Source organism: Platalea leucorodia, assembly GCF_965183815.1.
Source record: "Platalea leucorodia genome assembly, chromosome: 1".
In the NCBI taxonomy this organism is placed as follows: Eukaryota; Metazoa; Chordata; class Aves; order Pelecaniformes; family Threskiornithidae; genus Platalea; species Platalea leucorodia.
Genome location: NC_138823.1, coordinates 57,868,667 through 57,889,600, shown reverse-complemented (window position 1 = coordinate 57,889,600; position 20,934 = coordinate 57,868,667). Strand labels below are relative to the sequence as shown.

Genomic DNA, 20,934 nt, shown 5'->3' with positions numbered 1-20,934 from the left:
GACCGCCAGGACTTTTCAAATATCATGGAGAGTTGGCTGGCAACTACATCAGCCAATTCCCCCAGGACTCTGGGATGCATCTCATCACAACCCATAGACTTATGTACATTCAGGTTCCTCAGGTGGTCCCGAACCTCATCTTCTCTTACAGTGGGAGGGACTTCGCTACCCAGTCCCTGTCTTGAGGTCCATCCACTCAAGAGGTGTGGGAAGAAAGGTTGCCAGTGAAGACTAATGCAAAAAAAGTTGTTGAGTACCTCAGCCTTCTCCTTGTCCATTGTTACCAGTTTGCCAGTCATGTTCACCTGGGGGGTATGCTTTCTTTGACCTTCCTTTTCTGGCTGACATACCTATAAGAAGCCCTTCTTATTATTCTTTGCATCCCTTGCCAAGTTCAGCTCCAGCTGCACCTTGGCCTTCCTGATCCCATCCCTACACAACCAGGCAGTGTCCCTACACTCTTCCCAGGATACCTGTCCCTGCTTCCACTGCCTGTGCATTTCCTTCTTGCCCTTTAGTTTGACCAGCAGGTCTTGACTCAGCCATGCCAGTCTCTTGCCTTCCTTTCCTGATTTCTTACACCTGGGGATCAAGAGTTCTTGAGCTCTATGGAAAGCATCCTTAAAGACGAGTAAGCCTGCATAAGAACATTATTCATAGCGTTGGTAAGTTGATATACACAAAACTGTAGTAGTTAAGGACAAGAAGCCAAGAACTTGCAATGACAATATTCATTCAGTCATAAAAATCTCAAGACAGAGGGCTCCCTTCCAAACATATTTAGGGAAACATCACATCTCCTTAAATATTTATATTTGAACCTTCCTAATCCAAGTATCAGGTATAATACACTATCCCTTCTGCATCATAAAATGTCCACATCATACTGCTCAAAAACAAAGAGCAGGACCTTATGGGAACACTTGTATTCATGCCTTCCTCAAACTCAGCACATGGGTATATGAAGAAGAGTAAATCCAGTAACATTGCAAGGCAAATGTGCAGACAGGGAGACGCAATGACTAACAGAGATCACAAGTACAGGGGAACGTGAACAGAAGAAGGTTTAGAGGCTAAAGATGTATCTGTGTAGATCAGCTGGACAAGACAAGCCCTAAGCAACAGCATAGATGTGGGATCTAAAACAGTAAGATAAAATTGTATCATATTTTGAAGGGTATTTGGATCCCAGTTTGTTCCAACTAAGGAATGCAGGATTTCCAGTCTCCATTGTTATCAAGCCCACTGATGACATGTTCAATAACTTATACAGCTCACAGAAAGATTTGTGAAGTGTAATTTTTAGTCATGCACATTTTCTAAGGAAAAATGGCAGACCTAATAATTATACAGAAGCTCTAGACTAAAAATTGTACCACTACATAAACAGTTTTATCACCAGAGGTGGTAAACCAAAGCAATAAGTATTATGAAGGAGCTTGACCATACAAGAAAATCCTGGTAACATCCAATTCATTAACTACTAGTCTGCTTCAGCTTGGGGTAAATCAGGTTACTGAGTGGAAGAACAAGCTGTTTATTTTTTTTTCCAGGCCCTCTTGCCATGCATTAGCAGCAAGGGGCAGGGACCAAGTTTTCCCTCACAGGAATACGACTGTCCATCTGTCTAGGCTCAGAGACCTTTGCTTGGTGCAGTAAGAAACTCCCATTATTCTTTGCTTATCCTCTTGCTCCCAAAGCTGGTCAGATGGAGACTTTTCAGTTACCAAAATCTGCAGTAACAATGCAGTCTGATAACCTTAACAACATGGGGCAGTTTTCCCAATATGGCATGCCACTGCCGAAACACCCTCCACTATATTGCATCTCATGCTTATCTGAAGTGAGGTGAAAGGATATCAACAGTTGCTACAAGTCATCATTCTTCACTGGACTAGAAACAGGAGATCACAGACAAGAAAGCCAGTAACAGTACACTTTTAAGATTTGAAGACTTTCCCACGCTGTCATGACCGGGAACTTGTCTGACCAGCATCTGAGAGGCCCAGATCATTAAGGTAGCACTGGGACATAAAAATGGTACCAGAAGGTTCAGTTTCTTCCTAGCTGAGTTTTCACATCCTGGCTCCATGGCCATCAGAGGAGTCCTGGGTACAGCTGCAGTGTTAAGTTTCCCACTCCCGAGTGTATTTAATTGGAGAAGCAGTTTTCAGAAATTCTAGTAAACATTAACAGAGTAATTTGGATACCAAAGGTAGTAGCTTTTTGTACCAGCTCTCTAAAATAATTTAGAAGTAGACCAGGCTGTAGACTTCTAAACTAATAATTAAAATTTATATGGCGCGTAGATTTGATCATGTTCCACTTCTACCTAGATTTTCCATCTGTACAACAGGAAACATATCTATGCTTCACTTAGAAAAATCCACACAAAACACTAAAGACTTCTGTATACAATGCAAGAATTATTCCACATTAAAAAAAATGAAGATGACATGCAGTCAACATGTCTTATTCAGTTGCTATTATTTGTTCTATACTGTATGGACCTATAAGGAATGTAGAAAGGAAGCACAGACAGTTATGTAATCAAAGACAACATAACGCATGTTGATATAAAGCATATATACGAAAGGTTTGAACAGATATTCTTCATGCTGGAAATGCCTCACCTTTGCCTGTATACTTGACAGTTTAACTACAGTCAGAATCAAACCCTACTGATTATTGTAGTTGAATCTTCCTAATGATTTTCATTATACAACACCATTCAGCTGATTTTATTAGGTTTTAACCTCTCAGCCTGAAGTTTTCCATGATGAATATCAATGGACATTTATGATCAGAAGGGAAAATTAAAAATCCCAGCAAATAAGTGTTTCTGTCAATATTTTAAGTTTGCTGTTCTGAAATCTACATTATTTTTTTCAGCATCCTGCTGTTGAGTCAGGTGTTGCATACTGCATTTCACAGGCTCCATGAAAGAAACTGCATTTTCAGTTTTAAGTCTCAGAATAAAATCTCCCTTTAAACAACTGCATATTTTAAACAAATTAATTATTACCATCATTTAAATATGTACCCAATGACTGAACCAGGTACAAAGTGACAAAAATAACACCAAAGCAAAAATAAAGAATATTGCTCTTGAAGGAATTGATATGTTCAGAGTACGCAACACAACACCTTTGTGTGTCAGTCTTCCTCAATGCTGACCACTTGACTCCAGTTGAAGTTGGTGGAAGACAGAACCGCTCAGTACTTTTGAAGCACTTCTGATGACATGTACCATATTCAAGCTGAAAAATGAGACATCCAAAGATGACGTTCATGAAAATAATTTTCTGCCGTGCCTCTGGGTCTTGGCTCCCTCGTCCAACTCAAGCAGTAAATTCCGGACTGATGACACTGCACAGGTAAGTTCACATCTGGGGTTCTTGCAGCCACAGCAAGACTTACTGTGCTTTCAGTTTAAGTATACGCTTTACATACTTGCACATTACACTGACTTAAAACTTCAGATCTTTACATACTGCAGCAGAATCAGTAACACAACTGCTCCTATACTTAAAGTTATTTTTCCTCCTCCACAGTTTATGCTCACAATCTATTTTGGAAGTTCTTTTTAAAGAAAATGCTTGTTTCATCCACAGGAAGGCTCCCTGTGTGGAGAGTTAATTAAAATGCTAGAAGACCTGGCTCCAGCTAGAGCATTTATCAGAACACCCACAGAGGAAGGGCTATCCTTTGAAATGTTAAATACATTGTCAACCATGGAGGGGGGTCAAGAAAGCTTTTCAAACCATTGGGTGCTCTGAAAAAATGTATACACCTGAGAAGAAAAAAAAAAAAAAAAAAAGACTGTCTACGATGACAGGATGCTGGACTCAGTCATTTTATAAATTGAGATAATTGTTAATGTGCATTTACAATGAGTTAAAGAATGAGAATACCCCAATACCTTCACAGAGACTTAATTCTTCACTCAAATACCTATTAATGAAGAAGAGGATTATGAAGGAAAGAACTCTACCTTTATGTTAGCAAAAAGCTAGAATAAGAGTTGATTTCCAACATGTAACATATAAAACAATTCTAACAATAAGCAGTTTTTGTAACAGATATTATCTTTCCTAATTCCTACCAAGAAAGCCACCAAAAAACTGACCTAAAATAAAACTGTTAATTTACTAAGTGCTTGGATTTAAGAGCTTTATATGTTGAGTTGGACTCTTTTATGGTAAAGATAATTTCAAAACCTGAACGATCAGTAATTTCCCAGCCATGAACAGGGAAGGCAAGAAGTAACAGGAGTCAGCTGATTTGAAAGACAGCATTCACAAAAGGTCCAAGCAACTGCCTGCAAGATCTAACATAGCACAGAAGACACTTCTGGACCACAGCCAGTAACAAATAAAAGAAGGAAACAAAAAACATCATGAGATTATTTTTTTTCTCCTGCTCTGGTCTGTAGTAGCAGTAAATATTCAACTGGCTTAATATTTCATGTTGACAATGCATTTTCAGCTTGTTGAAAGTATCAATTTAAATAAGAAGCTTGCCTCTTTTCTAAGAAAAGGAGAGGGACGTGCACAGTTTGAACCACCCTAAAAAACAGACTGTACTCTAGAAATGGAATGGACCAAGCAAAACACCGCTGTTTCCAAAACATCTCATCAAGTTAATAAAATTATTTTGTTTTGCTAGAAATCATAATAGTCCCATGCTCTTGTAGACCATGCTAGACCAAGACATGGATAACCAGCCTCATTGTTTAATGAAAACATTCACCCAGAAATGTCAGGTTACGTTCTTTACCTTAAAGCAGTAACAGCAAATAATGCTGTGTGTGTGTCAACACAAGTAATTCTTTAAACAGAGATTTTCGCCCTCTTTCTTCACAAGGTGATCTAAACGGTTCTTCTCTTAATATTTACAGAATTCCATACAGGGAGGATCTGAGCATGTCCTGCAAATCACCACAGATAACAGCATAAAGAATATCAATCACATTTACTGTTACCCTATGAAATAACCTCAGGGCCTCAGAAAAGAACGCTTTTCTGGTACGAGATCCCGTTACTTAGATTACACACAGTTTGAGAAAAATCACATTCCATTGAGCACAGGACTGGTATCTACCACCTAAGGTCAATGAATCGGTAATAAGTTATTTGCTTAATTAAAAATAAATATTTGAGGGATATTGATAACAAACAGTCGATTAAGTCAATGGCTTATGTCAATATAAGACATTTGATATTATAAATAAGCAGCATATGTACGCCTGATGCTATTCTGCAAATGATCAATACAACACATTTTAAGCGGATCAGGAATCAACTAATAGATGGATTTCAAGAACTAATTGTTAATCATCAACTAGTTTCAGCATTGCTAGTAAGGTCCTTACAGGATCAGTAAACTTTTAGTCGCTGATTAAAGATACCATTGTGAATAATGCTAGCTTATCAAAAGACCGAAGTGTGGATGAGCAATAATGTTGGAGAACAGCAACTCTGATAAGCACAGTACAGTCAAATAATACTTTTCAATGAGCCACTGCAAGGTCATATCTCTAAAAGCAGCAGAAGCAGACTACAAAGATCTTTACAGGCCAGTTTCAGAAAGACTTGGACATGTAGTAATTCTGTATTGTCTGATGACCCAAGCCAAAAAAGTAAAAACCAATGCTTCCTTTGGAAAAGAAATACAAACAAAAACACCATTAGAAGCAGGCATTGCTCATTTCTGACATGTTGAAAAAACAGTTCAGACAAGAGCAATAGGTGAAGAGCACAATTAGCTTTTAAGGAATATTTTCCAACCTGTTTTCTTTCAAGAAATGGAACAGCAATGAGAGTTACAACTACAAACAAGCTGGAGAAAGCACGTGTATTATGAATTCCAACCAAGTAGAAGCTGAAGTTGGTGGATGGGACAGAATGTGTGTCTTATTCAGAACTGAAATAAGGTCCCAAACAATACCACTGCTTGAACACTTTATAGGAAGATTACCTCAGCAATATTCTTGTTAAAATTCAAGCAACTTATTAATTTAGAGCACAGAGACTACTGGGAAGCAGAATGATTTCTTGGTTACATAGGTAGTCGAATGGAAAAATCTTACTGGTCACTTCTAGACTTTCAGTCTACTTATTCATAAATTCCTTAAATCTGCTCTGTGGTCTGGTTGTTTACCTCATGCTGGTGAAGCATCTACCAATACTAAAGTCTTTATCAGTCTAACTTTAGAGAGAACTGAGTTAGGGGATAAAAGACTGAACTCAAAAGATGCTGTATATTTATTTATTTGGTACTCGGTAGTATCTTCAAATTGATTTTTCTGACATAGGATTAAGAGAGATTAATTCAGCACTTCTTTGCACATCATGTAAAGAGTCAATTCAAGTAAGATTCTAATTACTCTTTTACTAGGGGTATCAGGTAACAGCATAAATGGAAAAAATAACAAAACAGCAGAAATTCTTACTTTTAAATAAGTTTATTTGACCTGTAAAGAAACACAAAGTGAGGTATTACAAGAAGGCTTTGGATTCACTTTAAATAGAAAGTCAAAAGGAGGGGAGGGGAAAAAAAAACAACAACAAAATCCAACAACAACAAAAAACCACTGAAGAAGAAAACTTTTGCTCCCATACTCTTTCAACAATCTTTATCTTAGAGAATTATTGTCATTAAGAAGAGGTTACATTTCAGTGGCAGCCACCATAGTAGGATGTACTTATGTTACACTGTTTAGGCTTGACAAGGTTATATATTTGTTTTGCTCTGCACCCAGTCTACATGTGCTATAACACCAGGTGCTGGTGAACCTCAGCAGGCTGTGCTATTGCTCACACAAGCAATGCACAAAAACCCCAAGAAACTGTGGCTTTAAGGTGAACGGTCTCCCCCCAAAAGCAAAACCAGGCATTGACATGTACGTGTTCTTAAGCACTGTATAGGGTGGCAGACCAAGTCTGCTCATTCTCGTCCAGAGCATCAGAGTCCGTATCTCCTTTTCCTGAAACTCCTGGACCAGGAGCACTAGCAATGGTATTGGGCATAGCATGAAGCAGCATGAAAGACAATCCCATCTCACCCCTGCCCACCCCCCAAACCCTTCTGTAACACAGTCATCTGAAAGGCTGTTTGACCTTCTGCTGCGTTGGTTTAACTTTTCCTGACATGTTGGAAAGTATTATTCAGTCTCTGGCAGACAGACCACATATCTGTGAATCCATTTTATCTAGACAAGGACGATTGCCAAATGGTCTTTGGAGTGGATTAGGCTCCAGGTGATCCTTTCTACATTAAATTATGACCAACTTAAAGTTATCACGTAACTATTCTCTCCTTTTCAGCTCTTCCATGAAACAGTTTTCCTTCCACCTCTGGTAGTTCAAAGACATAGCTGACATACACATGGAGCCAGAATCCACTGACAGAAGAGAATTCTGCATATTGCAAGCCAGACACCACTGTAGGCATTTTTGTTCTTTTTTTCCCCTCTCTGCTCAGTCAACATCCTCACCTCCACACATAAAGAGGTAGAAGGTCCTAGGAGTGAATATGTTGCCTCCTTAAATATTACTGTAGTTTCTCCATTTAAAAAACCAAACAAAACCCACTACACAAAAAACCCACACCAACTGTAGTGTTTCAATAATAATCAAGTTGGAAAGACACTATTGAACAAACAAGCTCATGAATCTAGATGTCACATCGAGTAGTAGAAGAGAACCTGAGGGAGCAGCAACGGAATTTGGAACAACAGCCTTATACACCCTGGGTGTACCTGCAAACTTGTGGAAGCCTCAGAGGGATTGCTACGGCTCCTGTTCTGAAAGCAAGACATCAGGAAGCACTAAATCAAGCACAACTCTACTGCTTCTCTATCAGTCTTCCATTAAGAGAAATTAAATGCTTTAGAGCACTGAAGAATCACAGAAAGTGTAAGGCTGTTCAAAATATTCCTAGAAGTAAGAAAAATGTATTTACCAAAAGGAACAATGCATGGCAATTATTTAAACGCAGTTTGTTATCCAGTCTTGCCAAGTGCCAAAAGCTTGTGTTCCCCTCCCAGTGCTATTTCATCTATAGGGGAAGCCCAGATCAATACAAACTTGAAGTTCAGTTCTGTTAAACAAACCAAAGCCATCAGAATTTACATGAAAGAAGGGTGGTTTGTTGGTTGGTTTTTGTGCCCAGCCCCCCAAAAAGTGTGAGAAAATACTCTAAAGAATTTGAGATTTCTGTTTTTCTTTCAAAATGTTAAAGCAAAGTAAGATCAACTATTTGATCTGAACCAGAATTATTGTCCCGTAGGTCCCATCTGTTTTTCTTCACTGAAATATTTTCAAGGGATAAAAGCAAAACAGCTTGAAGAGCTACTGTTCTGCATTAAGCTATGCTCACAAGTCAGCAGACCCAATGAATAAAAGGATCTGAAATTCATCTTAGTTTAGGCGATGCTTAATACAGTTTTCCTGCTTGTTTATACATGACTAGGTTGCACAGCATCACACATAACAGTAGTATACTTGTAGTATACTACAAGGTTCTTAAGCACAGCTGAAGCAGAAAATCTTACCTTGTACACACCAAGGATTTTTTTTTCTTTTTTCAGTTTTTAATATTAGGTGATTAAATGATTGGGGGAAAACAGACACATTACAAGACATAAATACCTTCCACAGCATCTTGCCATTTAGAAAGGAAAAAAAAAAAATTCGTTAATTAAAAAAAGTAACAAGCCTCTTTAACCATACCTTTGCAGATTATGAACTGGTTATTTCTTAATTATTTTCTTAATTATATTCTTCTTAATTTCTTAATTATACAAACTATAAACCTAAGATGCAAAAGAATATAAGAACATAAAAAAAGAAGTTTGTCTTTGCAAAGGCTGGTACACATTAGAAGCACTTAATATCTTGTTCATGTCTTGCCTAGAGAGTGAATTACACAAGTACAGCAAGCTCAGAACAGGCAGAAGATAACACCATAAGTCTATGTTGTAATTCAAACATCCAGTGAGTCAAAGGATAAAAAAAACACAAAACAATTTTGTTACAGAATCCATTAGACTTGCCCTGTTCTTACAAAGCTTTAAGCCTATGACATACGCCAGGATATAATCCAACCACATACTGTTGAAGGCTGGTTTCACTCACCTAGACTCCTCATGGCAATCTACTGTGTTTTATAAGAACTTCAGTGGTCACGTGTGTGTATCTCTACCTGAAAAAGTATAATCTGGAATAGAAAATTATTCTTCAATCAATATGAAATGAATTCAAGCATGTGAAATATGAATGAACGCTTCTCACTCAAGAAAAAAAAGCAACTTCCTTCTTTTGTAGCTTAGTCTTCCACATGTGAGATGTTCAAGAAAATAAAGATGATTATTAAAAAGGCACTGCCTAACACCATGCAGTGCATTCTGCATTTGCTTCAAGATCCAGAATGATTAATTCTCCATAATTAAGAGAATTGTAGCATAACAGAGTTGGTAACGTCTCCAGCAACATTCACAATAGTTTTCAATAAAAGATTAAGAATAAGGATTCATGATCATCCACACTTTTGGCAGTTTAACATAGCCTTCATTCTTCATGATGGAAAAATAAAACTCTCTATCCATTTTAACCCACATATGACAAGTTAAATACATAGTATATTACATGTATCAATAAGAATGTATTTTCAAATAATTTAAAAAAAAAAAAGATTGGGAGTGGGGAAACAATGCCCGCAGAGAATAAGGACTCAATTTATTTTCAGGTTTTTATTACAGATGTTTTTCAGCCAGCTATTTATCTCCATTGCATGCACTAACCCAAATCACAGAAGGAATGTTCTCCTTTTCTGCAGCTTCTGAAGACCAACTAGACAATTTGCGTGAACTGATGGCTGATAAGAGCTTTCTTTTTGCCCTTTATAGGAATGAAGTCTCCTTAAAAGAAACTGTCAAAATTTTATTGCCTATCATAAAGTGAAAGACTTTTCAATTCTTTTTCTTTTTGTTTATTTTAAATATTTAGGAGGAAAAAAAAAAAAGCTTTCTACTTTTAAACAGCTTTATAAGTTCCAAAGTGCATGTTGTTCCCACATGATGTAAATTCTTGGCTAAAACAGAGTTAAAGATAACAGTATAGAACTTAAAACACGACCTGGATTTGACTTACTACAGTAATGGTATTTTGGGAAAGAATAATTTATTACTTTGGAAACCTAACATTACTTCAAATATAAGTGGAATTCATAATTCTTCAAACTTAAGTTTAAAAACAAACAAATGTAGAATACCAGATTATGAGGAAGCAATTCAAGTCTGACTTCAAAGAGATCTTATCAGTTAAGATCTTCCACTACAGGTGATTGATGTTATGCCTTATGTTACAGACATTAATTGGCAGTTTTTTTTCCTCAGATTTTTTGACCCTTTGTATGTGAATACAGAAAAAGAAATAATAAGTATTTTCTTAAATACTTTTTATCTATTCTAGTCCCAAACAGCACGTCCTTCCTTCTTCATACAGCTTACCCAGCAAGGCTTTAAGTCCTTAAACATTTATTCAGTAGTCATGCAGTGACAAATCACAAAAGACAGAGTTTCACATACAGCTATACAGTGCTACAGAGATAATACGAAATACCACTAGTCAGTATACTTAACATGCTCATCCACTTTTGGAAAAAGGCATGAATACGATGTGCACAGGCCAGGTATGAGGCTGCATTTCTTCCAGACCCTGCACTCCTGGGTATTTGAAAAGCAAACAAACAAACCACCCAGCCTTATTGATTTATGATACTATCAGTCAAAAGGAAACTAAAAAATATAAAAAAAACCCCCAAACCTAACACAGTTGTGTCAGACAGTTGTAAGTAACGGCACAGTAAGACAAAGCTTCTGCCCATAAAGTGAAAGATGTGTTGATGACTGCAGCACAACAAATACCTCAGAGGGTTGAACAACCATGCAAGGCTGTAAATCTTAACCGTAACTGGATGATTTTAACTATCTATGAAAGGCTGTTTTTATTAAGAAAATAGTAAGTAATAACTACTGGCATACATTTTCCATCTCTAAAAATAGATCTGCATCTTCAGTGAAAGACAGCTTTAGATTTCTTTTGGACCATGGCACCAGTGCACGGGCTGAGTAACATCTGCTCCGTGCTTCATTTTACTCATCTGTTCAACTCATCAAGTGTCTACTCTAAGAGCCTCTTACTGGACATTACAAAAGATCCAAACCACACAGAATTTAAGAAAACACTGAAAGGTATGGTCAAGACTTCCCCAATGCAAAATGGTAACTCAGAAGTTTCTATCCCTTCTACTGGAGGGCAAGTGACAGTTCTATTACCTTACCCGCACCATTTTGTTTCTCTACTATTATTCAGAAGTCTGTGGAGAAGAACCTTTTCAACATCATTCAGCAAAAGCAAAATGTTTCTAGAACAGGCTATCAAATAAGTTAAACTTGGTAGGCAGAGGGAGGGCCAGGTTTCCCCCACAGCTCAGCCAGGCTGTTGGATTAAAAAAAAAGAAGAAAGAATTTGTAAAAAAATTAATTCAACTTTTTACCCGACTTGAAAAGTAATTTGAAGGGAAAAAAACCAAAAACACCACAGTAAATATTTCCCCAAATTTGCATAGTTTTGCTGTGTCAAAGATGCTAAAATAGAAAAAAAAAAATCCCAGAATATAACTATTATTTACACAGTTATCTTGGAGATTGAAAAAAAATATTGTAAGATTCACTTAAGGAATGCCAAAGGACTAGCAAGGTAAGAAATGCAGCATGTGTGGTTGGGCAGTGGAAAGGAATGAACATGGGAACAAAGTTTAAAACTCTATTTCTTCTAAACTGGGGGAAAAAAAGGCACGGGGAATGGGAAAACAAATGTGCAAATCCAGAAGTTCTACATACTCTTTAACATTTCTGCAGTCAAGAAGTTACAATGGTAATGGGAGCTTAAAATGACAAAGACAATATTAGCATAGCTTGCTTAATTAAGACGCTACATTACAATAAGCATTTGTAGAATACATACCGATATACAAAACTTGCCTAATAACTGAAAGTTCATATTGCCTAAGGAACAGCTGCAGAACCCATCCTTGCACAGCAGTTCGAGCCTCCCAGCACTGCTACACTTAACATGGAATAGAACAAAAAAGTGTATTTTTTTTTCCTTAAATATTAAGTCATTAAAAAATAAGCAAAATTAATCAAAGAACAGAAATAAGTTAAAACAGCTAAACATGGGCTAAATGAAATTAGTTGGTAATCTACAGAATAAAGAAAAGCTAAGTGGTGTAAATCAGGGATTGCTTTCAGTACATTTAAAAAAACCCCCAAAGTTAAGAACTAATTCCAATTCATCCTGATGACTTCTGCCTACTGGTTTCCTCATCTGTGAGGAGTGCATACACCACTTCATATGATGCCATAAGTTACAACAAAACCAGAAGAGCATTTGGAAAGACATGCAAACGATGCAAAGGATTAGGGATTATATAACCCATTTACTTTATTACATTGGTCAGTATTTGCAGCCCATTATTTCAAAGTCCTGAAAATATCTGTTCCTACCAATTAGATATCCATTATGTACATGCTAGAACTACTGGGCTGTAGGGATCCTAAATCTATCAGCACAAACCAACAATTTTTTTTTTGTAAAGACAAGATAAGCATATATAGGATGCAACAAGAGGGTGCAACACCCTGGAACACACGCAGTGGTGCCCAGCTCAGTTACAGATCAGGGAGGGCATCATCTCTGGTGGTAACAGAAAAACATCCCAAGCACACAGCCTTATGCAGGCACATGGAAAGCATTAGCACATCAAGCTAAACTAAGTTCAGGTATTTATCAATAAGCATGAGTTGGCACTATATAAAAGTTATTTTTTAAATAAGTTTAATTTTAATACTTAAAATTGGCTTTGGGATGATAAACTTAAGGGTTTGCTGATGCAGCATACATAAATAACAGACTGCAATTTTAGTCTAAAAGCTACTGTCAGAGCAGAAAACCTTTTTGCAAAACAGTTTAATTCCAACAACAGTCAACAGGTGTGTAGTTAAGAAAAGAAAACTGTAGTAAAGCATTACTTTTGTAATACACCTCTCAGCTTTCACGGATCTACTGCTTAGGAGCTCCCCAAGCTTGACAAGGCATCTTTGCGTTTGATTTCCGTGAATTCAGGGGAGCTATGTTTCTTTGTATGTTTTTATACACTTTTGTACATGAACATTATCAAACACGTCTAAATTTCACTATCAAGTCAATACTTAAATATCATGTAAGCAGCTACAGTACCTTTTAAATGAAGAAAATTACTATCTCCATTTTTCCCTCCCTCAATCCCTATATCATTACTTTCAGTTTCTGTTGAACAGAAAAGCTTTTACTCCCAGCATTTTCAGTTTCAGTTTAGCTGGGAAGTGCAAAAGAATGAGCTCTGCTTGAGAAAGTCATCCAAAGTTAGGACAGCAAGGAGGAGTCAGGGGAAACAGAAAAAACAGGAGCTAGAGACCAGACGACAACAGCTATCTAGGAAAAAAAAAAAAATTTTTTTATCTATGGCTTACTTCAACATGACATGAGCCTTAATTATACCACAATGGCTAGCCCTTTGTTTAACGCCAATCCCCCTTCACCCCGCTTACTCCCAAAATAGTTTAAAATATGAGACTGGAAATGAGAATTTAAATTGCTTCTATAAAGTGATTTGTAATGTTTGTACAGTTTCTAGGAAATCAGCAGCTAAAACAGTCTTGTAGAAGAGAGTGTTTACAATTCTCTGGAAAAAAAGACCAAACAGAAAACAAGACAGAAACCAAAGCTACAAGACTCTGACCAAGCCCTATAAATCTGTGCAATAAATATGTATTTTAAAAAAAAAAAAAATCCTTATCTCAGGGTTAGCAAAAGCATCCTAAGAATTCTGCACAGATTAACATTTTCTCTTATAAAAATAAAAGGAAATAAAAAAGAAAATGCAAATAATACAGTGTACAATAATCAATTCAAGGTTTCCAGCCCCTTCTTCTCTTTTTAAAGTGGACATTAAACAAGAAACAGCCCATTGCGGTGGAAAGCAAGTTTCCATTTTATGTGGATTCATCTTCTTGCAGAAGAAGAAAAACAAAGAAACCCAAACTGTTATTCGAGTGCACCAGTAGAGCCCCCACATCACAGTTACAGCCACCTGATATGGATACACCTATTTATGTGGGAGACACACACAGAGAGCTGATCTCGAGGACTGACCGCACATCCCCCTTTCCACAATTGTTGGTTATGACAAAACACATTAAGTGTTTCCAAATGTAGGTTAGAGGGGAGCATCAAAATATCACATGCAGCATGACACGTTATTTGGGGGGGAACATGTTCTTAGAGAGTTATTTACCAACACACACTAAAAAAAGCCTTTGAGACTTCATAATATTTTGGTAACTTACATGCACAGCTCATCACAAAGCTCATTTATTACGTCAAATGAAAACAAAGGTGAATTAGTGTGCTTTTAAGGAAAGGTCATTTTCGAACATTTATAGAAGCTTCTCTTCTAATATACTACTTATTTAAAGACTCTAGAGATTATTAGTGTTCTTATACTAGTGCATTTATTTACTACTAGATATCAAAAGGGTATGCAGCTCCTTAAAATATACACGGCGTTTTCCTCTAAAATTTTGGTAATATCCTCTCAACCTGCCCCAGTTTCAAGCACAAGACATACAAGGACAAACCGAAATGAAGCTATTATTTACAAACTTGTATTTAAAAAAAGAAACAAACAAAGCCCACACCAACGCTGTTGCTCAACTTTGTTTATTCTGCGACAGTGCTCTGCTGTCACTGCATTCACCATTTCCCCTCTGCTATGCATTTCCTCCATGTTGATCTACAAAAATATTCCTCCTCTCTCTAGCAAAGGTACGCTTTTTAGGTTCACTCTGCCAGGAAGACCTTCGGGACAGGGATCGAGTTATTTACTACCAGAAATGCCATAAAATATCACACTGATAATATTCTTTATTGTAAAAGACCATTGTATACATCCTAAGTCTTTTCCTCTGTGCAAGCCTGAAAATGATTACCTTGTGCAATGCAATTCTGCTTTACTCCTTCTCTGACAAATGAACCCTTCCCCATTCTAAATATTTTCCTCTTATCTAGAGCAGCTTTTCCACTTCTTTGCAAACACCAACACAAAGCACCTGCAGCTCTCCCTACATCCAAATCAAACATTTATGTCAGGCCCTGATCTGCCAGGGCTGAAACAATAATCCAGCATTTCCTCCCTGCAATATGGAGATCAAGAGAGTATTTTCTGATTATGACACAGATTTAATACAAAATTCAACGCAGAGTGTCTTAAGAGTGGTAAGTTTCTTTCAGGGTGCCAAGGGTCGGAGATGGTTTATTTTTCAAATTGCGTTGTTTCTGAACAGGTGTTTACTGCTCTGGTTTACTATGACAACCACCCATATTATAGACTACACGCAGTATCTATTTGTTAGGATCCTTTTGTTCAAGCAATTACATTGCTCTCTAGAGGAAGGCCACCAACCAGCATCTTTGCCTTCTTGTAGCCATACTGGTCACAACACACTTTCAGAGGTTACAGGAAGAAAAACCTTTTAAAAATAAACGGGAATTTTTTTAATGGAATATTTAAAATTTGAGAGTTAAATACCGCAACAGTTCAAGTATCAGAAGAAACACTTTACAAAGAATATTATTAATTCCATGGAGTAGGTATTACACCTTCTTCCTCTTTACTGGCTGCACTGGTATGCTACAGGCTGGTATTTTATAGGAAATAAAGCCCGTGATTTGTTTTTTTTTTTTTAAGAATTGGAGCACTACAGTTCTGGCAAATATTGCCTATACCGTTTGTGTGCTGCTGTATTTCATATTTCCTCCTCCCCTCACCCACCAACAGGAATGAAGGAATCCAATAACATGGAAACACAGCTTGGTACAGAAAGACATAAGACTACCCAAAAATCTGGAATGCACATAGATAACCACCAAAACTCCGTACCACGCAACTTTACAAAAACACACAAAGCAAGCTAATGCAAAAGCAAATCAGTATTTCCACACTAACAGAAAACAGAGATTTATGACCAGAGCTAAGAGGCCAAATAAGCCCTCCGCTCAGACCATAAAAAAAAAAAAAAGCCCTGCAGTATGACTGTTCTGTTTCCTGCAGGAAATTAGATGCTTGTATTAGATACCCCTGTGGTTTTCATACTGTAAATGTATCAGCTGGTACAAATCCTCTGGAGAGGACTATTAACTAATGCTTAGAAAGAGCAGTGGCAATAGCGGACTGCACGTAGCACCTCAGAGAAGAGGGGACAAAAGCTGACAAGTCATCCCGAAAACAGCTGATAGCCAACAGCTGAAGAACACATCTTGTAGTAGAGGCGATGTCTGTGAGGAAGATACGTACCTACACCCGCTTATTTCCCCTTACACCGCTCACTGCTTCTTTAAATAAGGAGCCTATTGCTCATCAGCACTCCTCTCATTTAGGAGCCACAAGCCCATACTACCGCGCCTCATTAAACCATCCCTGCTTACACACGGCAGAGGCGGATCACCCACAGGCTATACACATCTTATGCATGGCCATTTTTCCTCCTTTCTACTATGTATTTCCCCCCCCCCCCCCCCTCATGTTTCCGAGTTGCCCGGGGGCCAAGACAAGTCCTCGCCGAGGCAGCCCCCCGCCCGGGGCCGGGCTCGGCTCCCCTCCCCCGGAAGACCCCGCCGCTCCCCCATCCGCATCGCTCCCGCCCGGCGGCCTGGGTGGAGCCGCTGGCCCTGTGGCAGGACGAGCGCCGACCGTGTTCTCCATTGCAAAACCGCTGCCAGGGCCGGGAGGAGGGAGGAGAGAAGAGGGGGAGGAGGAAGGGAACAGAAGGTGTAAACCTGCCTGGGGGAGAGCCCGGGGAGGGAGACGGCCGCGGGGCGGGAGGGCAGGGTCGGGGTGGGCAGCGGGGAGACAAAGGAGGGATGGAGGGCGCCCAAGGAAAACGGGGGAAGCCGGGGAGGGGGCGCTGCGGGGGAGCCCCGCCGGGCACCTGCCCGCCCCGGCACACGCCCCGCACACACAGACGGGTCCGTGCACACGCACACACACACGTACCCAGCAGCAGCAGGCGGTGCGTCTGCTTGTACTCCCGCTTCTGCTCCTTGAGCGCCCGGTCGATGCTCTTGCTGACTTTCCTCGCCTCCTTCTCCGCTTCCCGCTCCTCCAGGCGCAGCTTCTCCCAGGGTCTCTGCAGCGCCGGCGGCTGGTGCAGCGCCTGCTGCCGCGACGCTTTCCCCGGGCCGCCGGCCTTGGGCAGCGGCGGCCGTTCGGGGGCCGCCCCGTTACCGCCACCGTTCTGCAGCAGCAGCGGCGGCCCGTCCGCCTCCCCGCCGGGCTTACCGCCGGGCCGGAGCGGGGCGCCGAGGGGCTGCGGCTGCGGGGCGGCGTGAGGCTCCGCCGGCGCTTCGGGCTCCGAGGCGGCGCCGGCGCTGGAGATGGAGCCGTCGCCGAAAAGCCGCGGGCGCAGGCTATAGCAGAGCCCCATGGCTCGGTGCCCCCGGCCGGGGACGGGCTCTGGCGCGGCGGCGTTGGCCTCAACGCTTCCCGCCGGCCCTAAGCGCCGGGGAGGGGGCGCCGCGGAGCCCCTCACGGCCCCGCTGGGCCATCTTGCATTTTCCTCCCCGGGCGGCGGCGGCGGCAACGGCTCCTCAACGCCGATCACCTGACACCGAGCTGCCACCCGCCGGGTCCACCTTACCGTAAATACCCCAGCGCCAGTTCACGGCGCAGCACCGGGTGCCGGCGGGGGAAGGGCGGGGGCACGCCGCCCGCGCCGCTACACAGGCGCATACACACGTTCGCAGAGCCCCCCCCCCCCCCCCGCCCCTCAACCGGCTCCGCCGTCCTCTCACGCCACCCCGCCCGATGGCCGCCTGCCAACGCCGAGGGGGCGAGGGGGCTCCCAGCCTGGGCGCGGAGCGGGAACCGCTCCGCGCCCAGGCTGGGAGCCCCCTCGCCCCCGCGCTGTCTACGCCACCCGCCATCCCTGTTTCCTCCCTCCTGGAAGGGCCGCCGAGCCGCCTGTGTGAGCCCCGGGAGCTTCCCCCCCCCCCCCCCCCCCCCGCCCCGGGGGAGAAGCCAAGGCCGAGGCCTCTCACAGAGAGGGACCCGGGGGGAGGCCGCGGCAGCCCCCGCCAGCCTGCCATCCTCACAGCTACAACACGGTTTCCAGCCCTTGTACACACACATGTGGCTTCCCGCCCACACGCTGACTAACGGTGCTGTGGGAGGAAGGCTTTGGGTGCGACGGTGGGAGAAAATAATAGGCGACGTTTGGGTTCGCTCGCTTTCTCAGTCAGTGTCGGCGATAGTAGCAGCGGGGAGGGAAGGCTGGTGCTTGAAGTCAGCCAGTTCAAAAGCAGCGGCCGCCCTCCTCATGAGAAGTCCTGGGCAAACTCGGGTTACTCCGAATGCGTCTCAAATGGGCTCTCCTTCTGCTTCGTCCACCTCCGCGTTCTTCATAATCTCAGCAGTTTTTCTACTATAATATTTCATAAAGTCGTCTTTCTTCAGAGGCATAAGGCTACTGGATGAAACAGTGTGTCTCCAAATCTTAAAGCAAAGGTCCTATGTTCGCTATTATGAATAACATATACCTTAGCATAATTTAGAGTCTGTCTCTTACTTCAGTAACATCGACTGCGTTCATGAACCTCTTTATCCGTGCAACATGTCCTTGGGTTCTGTAATGACCCTGTTGTATTAGGTCGTTGGTTTTGTCTCCTAATTTTTTCCAGTGACCAATATTAAATTAATAAATGCCGCTATTTATATACCGCTTTATGAAGAAATGGAGGGAGGTGCAATTCCTATACTTCTTTATGATGAACAAATTAAAGCAAATTGGCCACAGTTTTTAGTTCCTGGATATGGGAAACAGAATTGTTTTTGTGACAGATCTATTCGTGTCAAACGATTTAACGAACGCCCTCTAAAATATGTATTTACCAAGCAGTGAGTTGTGTGTTAACATTCACTGGAAAAAATAAAACCCAACACCCTACATTAGCATAAAATAAATAGATGCCTTTTAACTGAAAGCATCAACTGTCTGTGATTGCACCACACAAAGGAAATTTTGCCAGTGAAAATATTAGCAGGATCCAGCACACTGTAGATGTTGTTCTCTTATGCCCTTCAAAATGCTTACCAACTATTTGGAAAGATGCCTTAGCTCTGAGAAGGGAACCTAATAGCTGTTGCTTCTATGGTATGTTTTAATACATGATTATCTAGTGTCCTGGTTGCAATCATCTTGCAAAACATACAAGCAGTTACATCACAGCAGAGGATGTTTCACCACTATTGCAGTGCTGCTGTGTCTTGACTGAAAGTTTTTATGGACCATAAGGATACACCATCTCTTAGGTTGTGAGTGAAAGATTTCAGCTTTCAGCTGAAAACAGAGCAGGAATTTGGAGAACTAGAATCTAAATGTTCAATCTCGACTGAGTAGCCGGGATCCTGGGATTAGTGGCTGTACGCTTTTCAGTGTAATTGGATCACATAGGAGAATTTGCAATTCATCCAACAATACAATAAAACCATGAAAAAAATACCAAAGAAATGGTGAAAGTTAAAGAGTTAATATATGGGGCCCGAATGTCAATGCGCATACTTAGTTTTGTGAAGGTGATTCTTAGAGCTTGGTGCATACAACAGCATTTGCAGAATCATGAGCTGCTTTCCGAATAGTAAAAGAAATGCTGTAATCTGGCCAAATTCGTTCAGATTAGGTAAAATCTCTCCTAATAAAGTGCTCCTGGGCATGTACAGTGTATGTTCAGTGAGTAACGGGGAAGGTGAGTGATATATTCAGGGTTACAGAGGAGGCCTGGGAGAATATGCACTGTAAAATGGCATACTTTCTGAATAATTTTGAGATAGCAGCCAGTGTAATAAGAAGTATGGATAGGTAGCATCCTTGAAAAACAGGTCACTCAGCCAAACACCCATATAGATACTCTATGTTATAAAATGTCAAACAGAGTATGTTTGGTCCACTGAAAGATCCTTCAGTGACCTACAAGAGCAAATTGGGTCTTGAGGGAGAAGTATTCTTACTTTTTTTCTTATGACTTCTAATAAAGAACAATAAATAGCCTGTCTTCTTTCCTTCCCCAGAGGAATAGTGATCATCACTACTTCTGGATTACCGTGGACTGGGATTTTCAAGAATTTGGAGTGAGAAAGTCAGTATGATGTGGTTTTCTCATCTGAATACTCTTTGGAGAATCTTTCATGGAATAATGGTCAACATTTTCTAAGGTTAGTCATCCAAATCAGAGCTTAATGACTGGCTTAGTTTTCCAGTAGTACAAATTACCTGTGATTCTCATTATATTAACTGAAATTAGAATCATAGAACAGCCCAGGACTGTTCTATGGGGAAGGGACCCAAAAAGGGATCCCTCGAAAGATCATCTGGTGCAACCTTTCATGGGAAAGGTAGCCTAGATAGGTAAGATTATTTAGCACCTTGTCCAATCGCAACTTGAAAACCTCCAGTGATGGGAACTCTACCACGTCCCTAGGTAGGGAGGTAATTCTGGTGAATGATTTATCTCACTGTAAAAAAGGTCTCTCTTATGTAGAGATGAAACCTCTCCTGATGCAACTTGCACTCATGGCCTCTTGTCTTCTCCATGTGGCTCCTTGTGGCTTTCCTCTGTCCTCTTTGTAGCCACTCTTTAAGTGCAGGAATACTGTGATGAGGTCCCTCTTGATTCTTCTCTTCTCCAGGGAGAAGGTCCCTCCTGAGCCTTCTCCACAGAGAAGAGACCTAGGTCCTTCGATCTCGTCCTGGGGCAGGTTCTGTAGCCCTTTGAT

General features: G+C 40.8%; 1 protein-coding gene across 1 annotated transcript in view; it reads right to left on the bottom strand.

The window, feature by feature from the left end:
* The window catches only part of GNAL (G protein subunit alpha L), a gene marked incomplete at its 5' end in the record, with an annotated part of 195,955 nt that extends 178,365 nt beyond the window's left edge, over nucleotides 1–17,590 (bottom strand). The window contains one exon of the mRNA XM_082328373.1: nucleotides 17,161–17,590. Coding sequence (XP_082184499.1) covers nucleotides 17,161–17,590 — 430 coding nt within the window. The remainder of the gene's footprint in view (nucleotides 1–17,160) is intronic.
* Nucleotides 17,591–20,934: the final 3,344 nt, after the last annotated feature.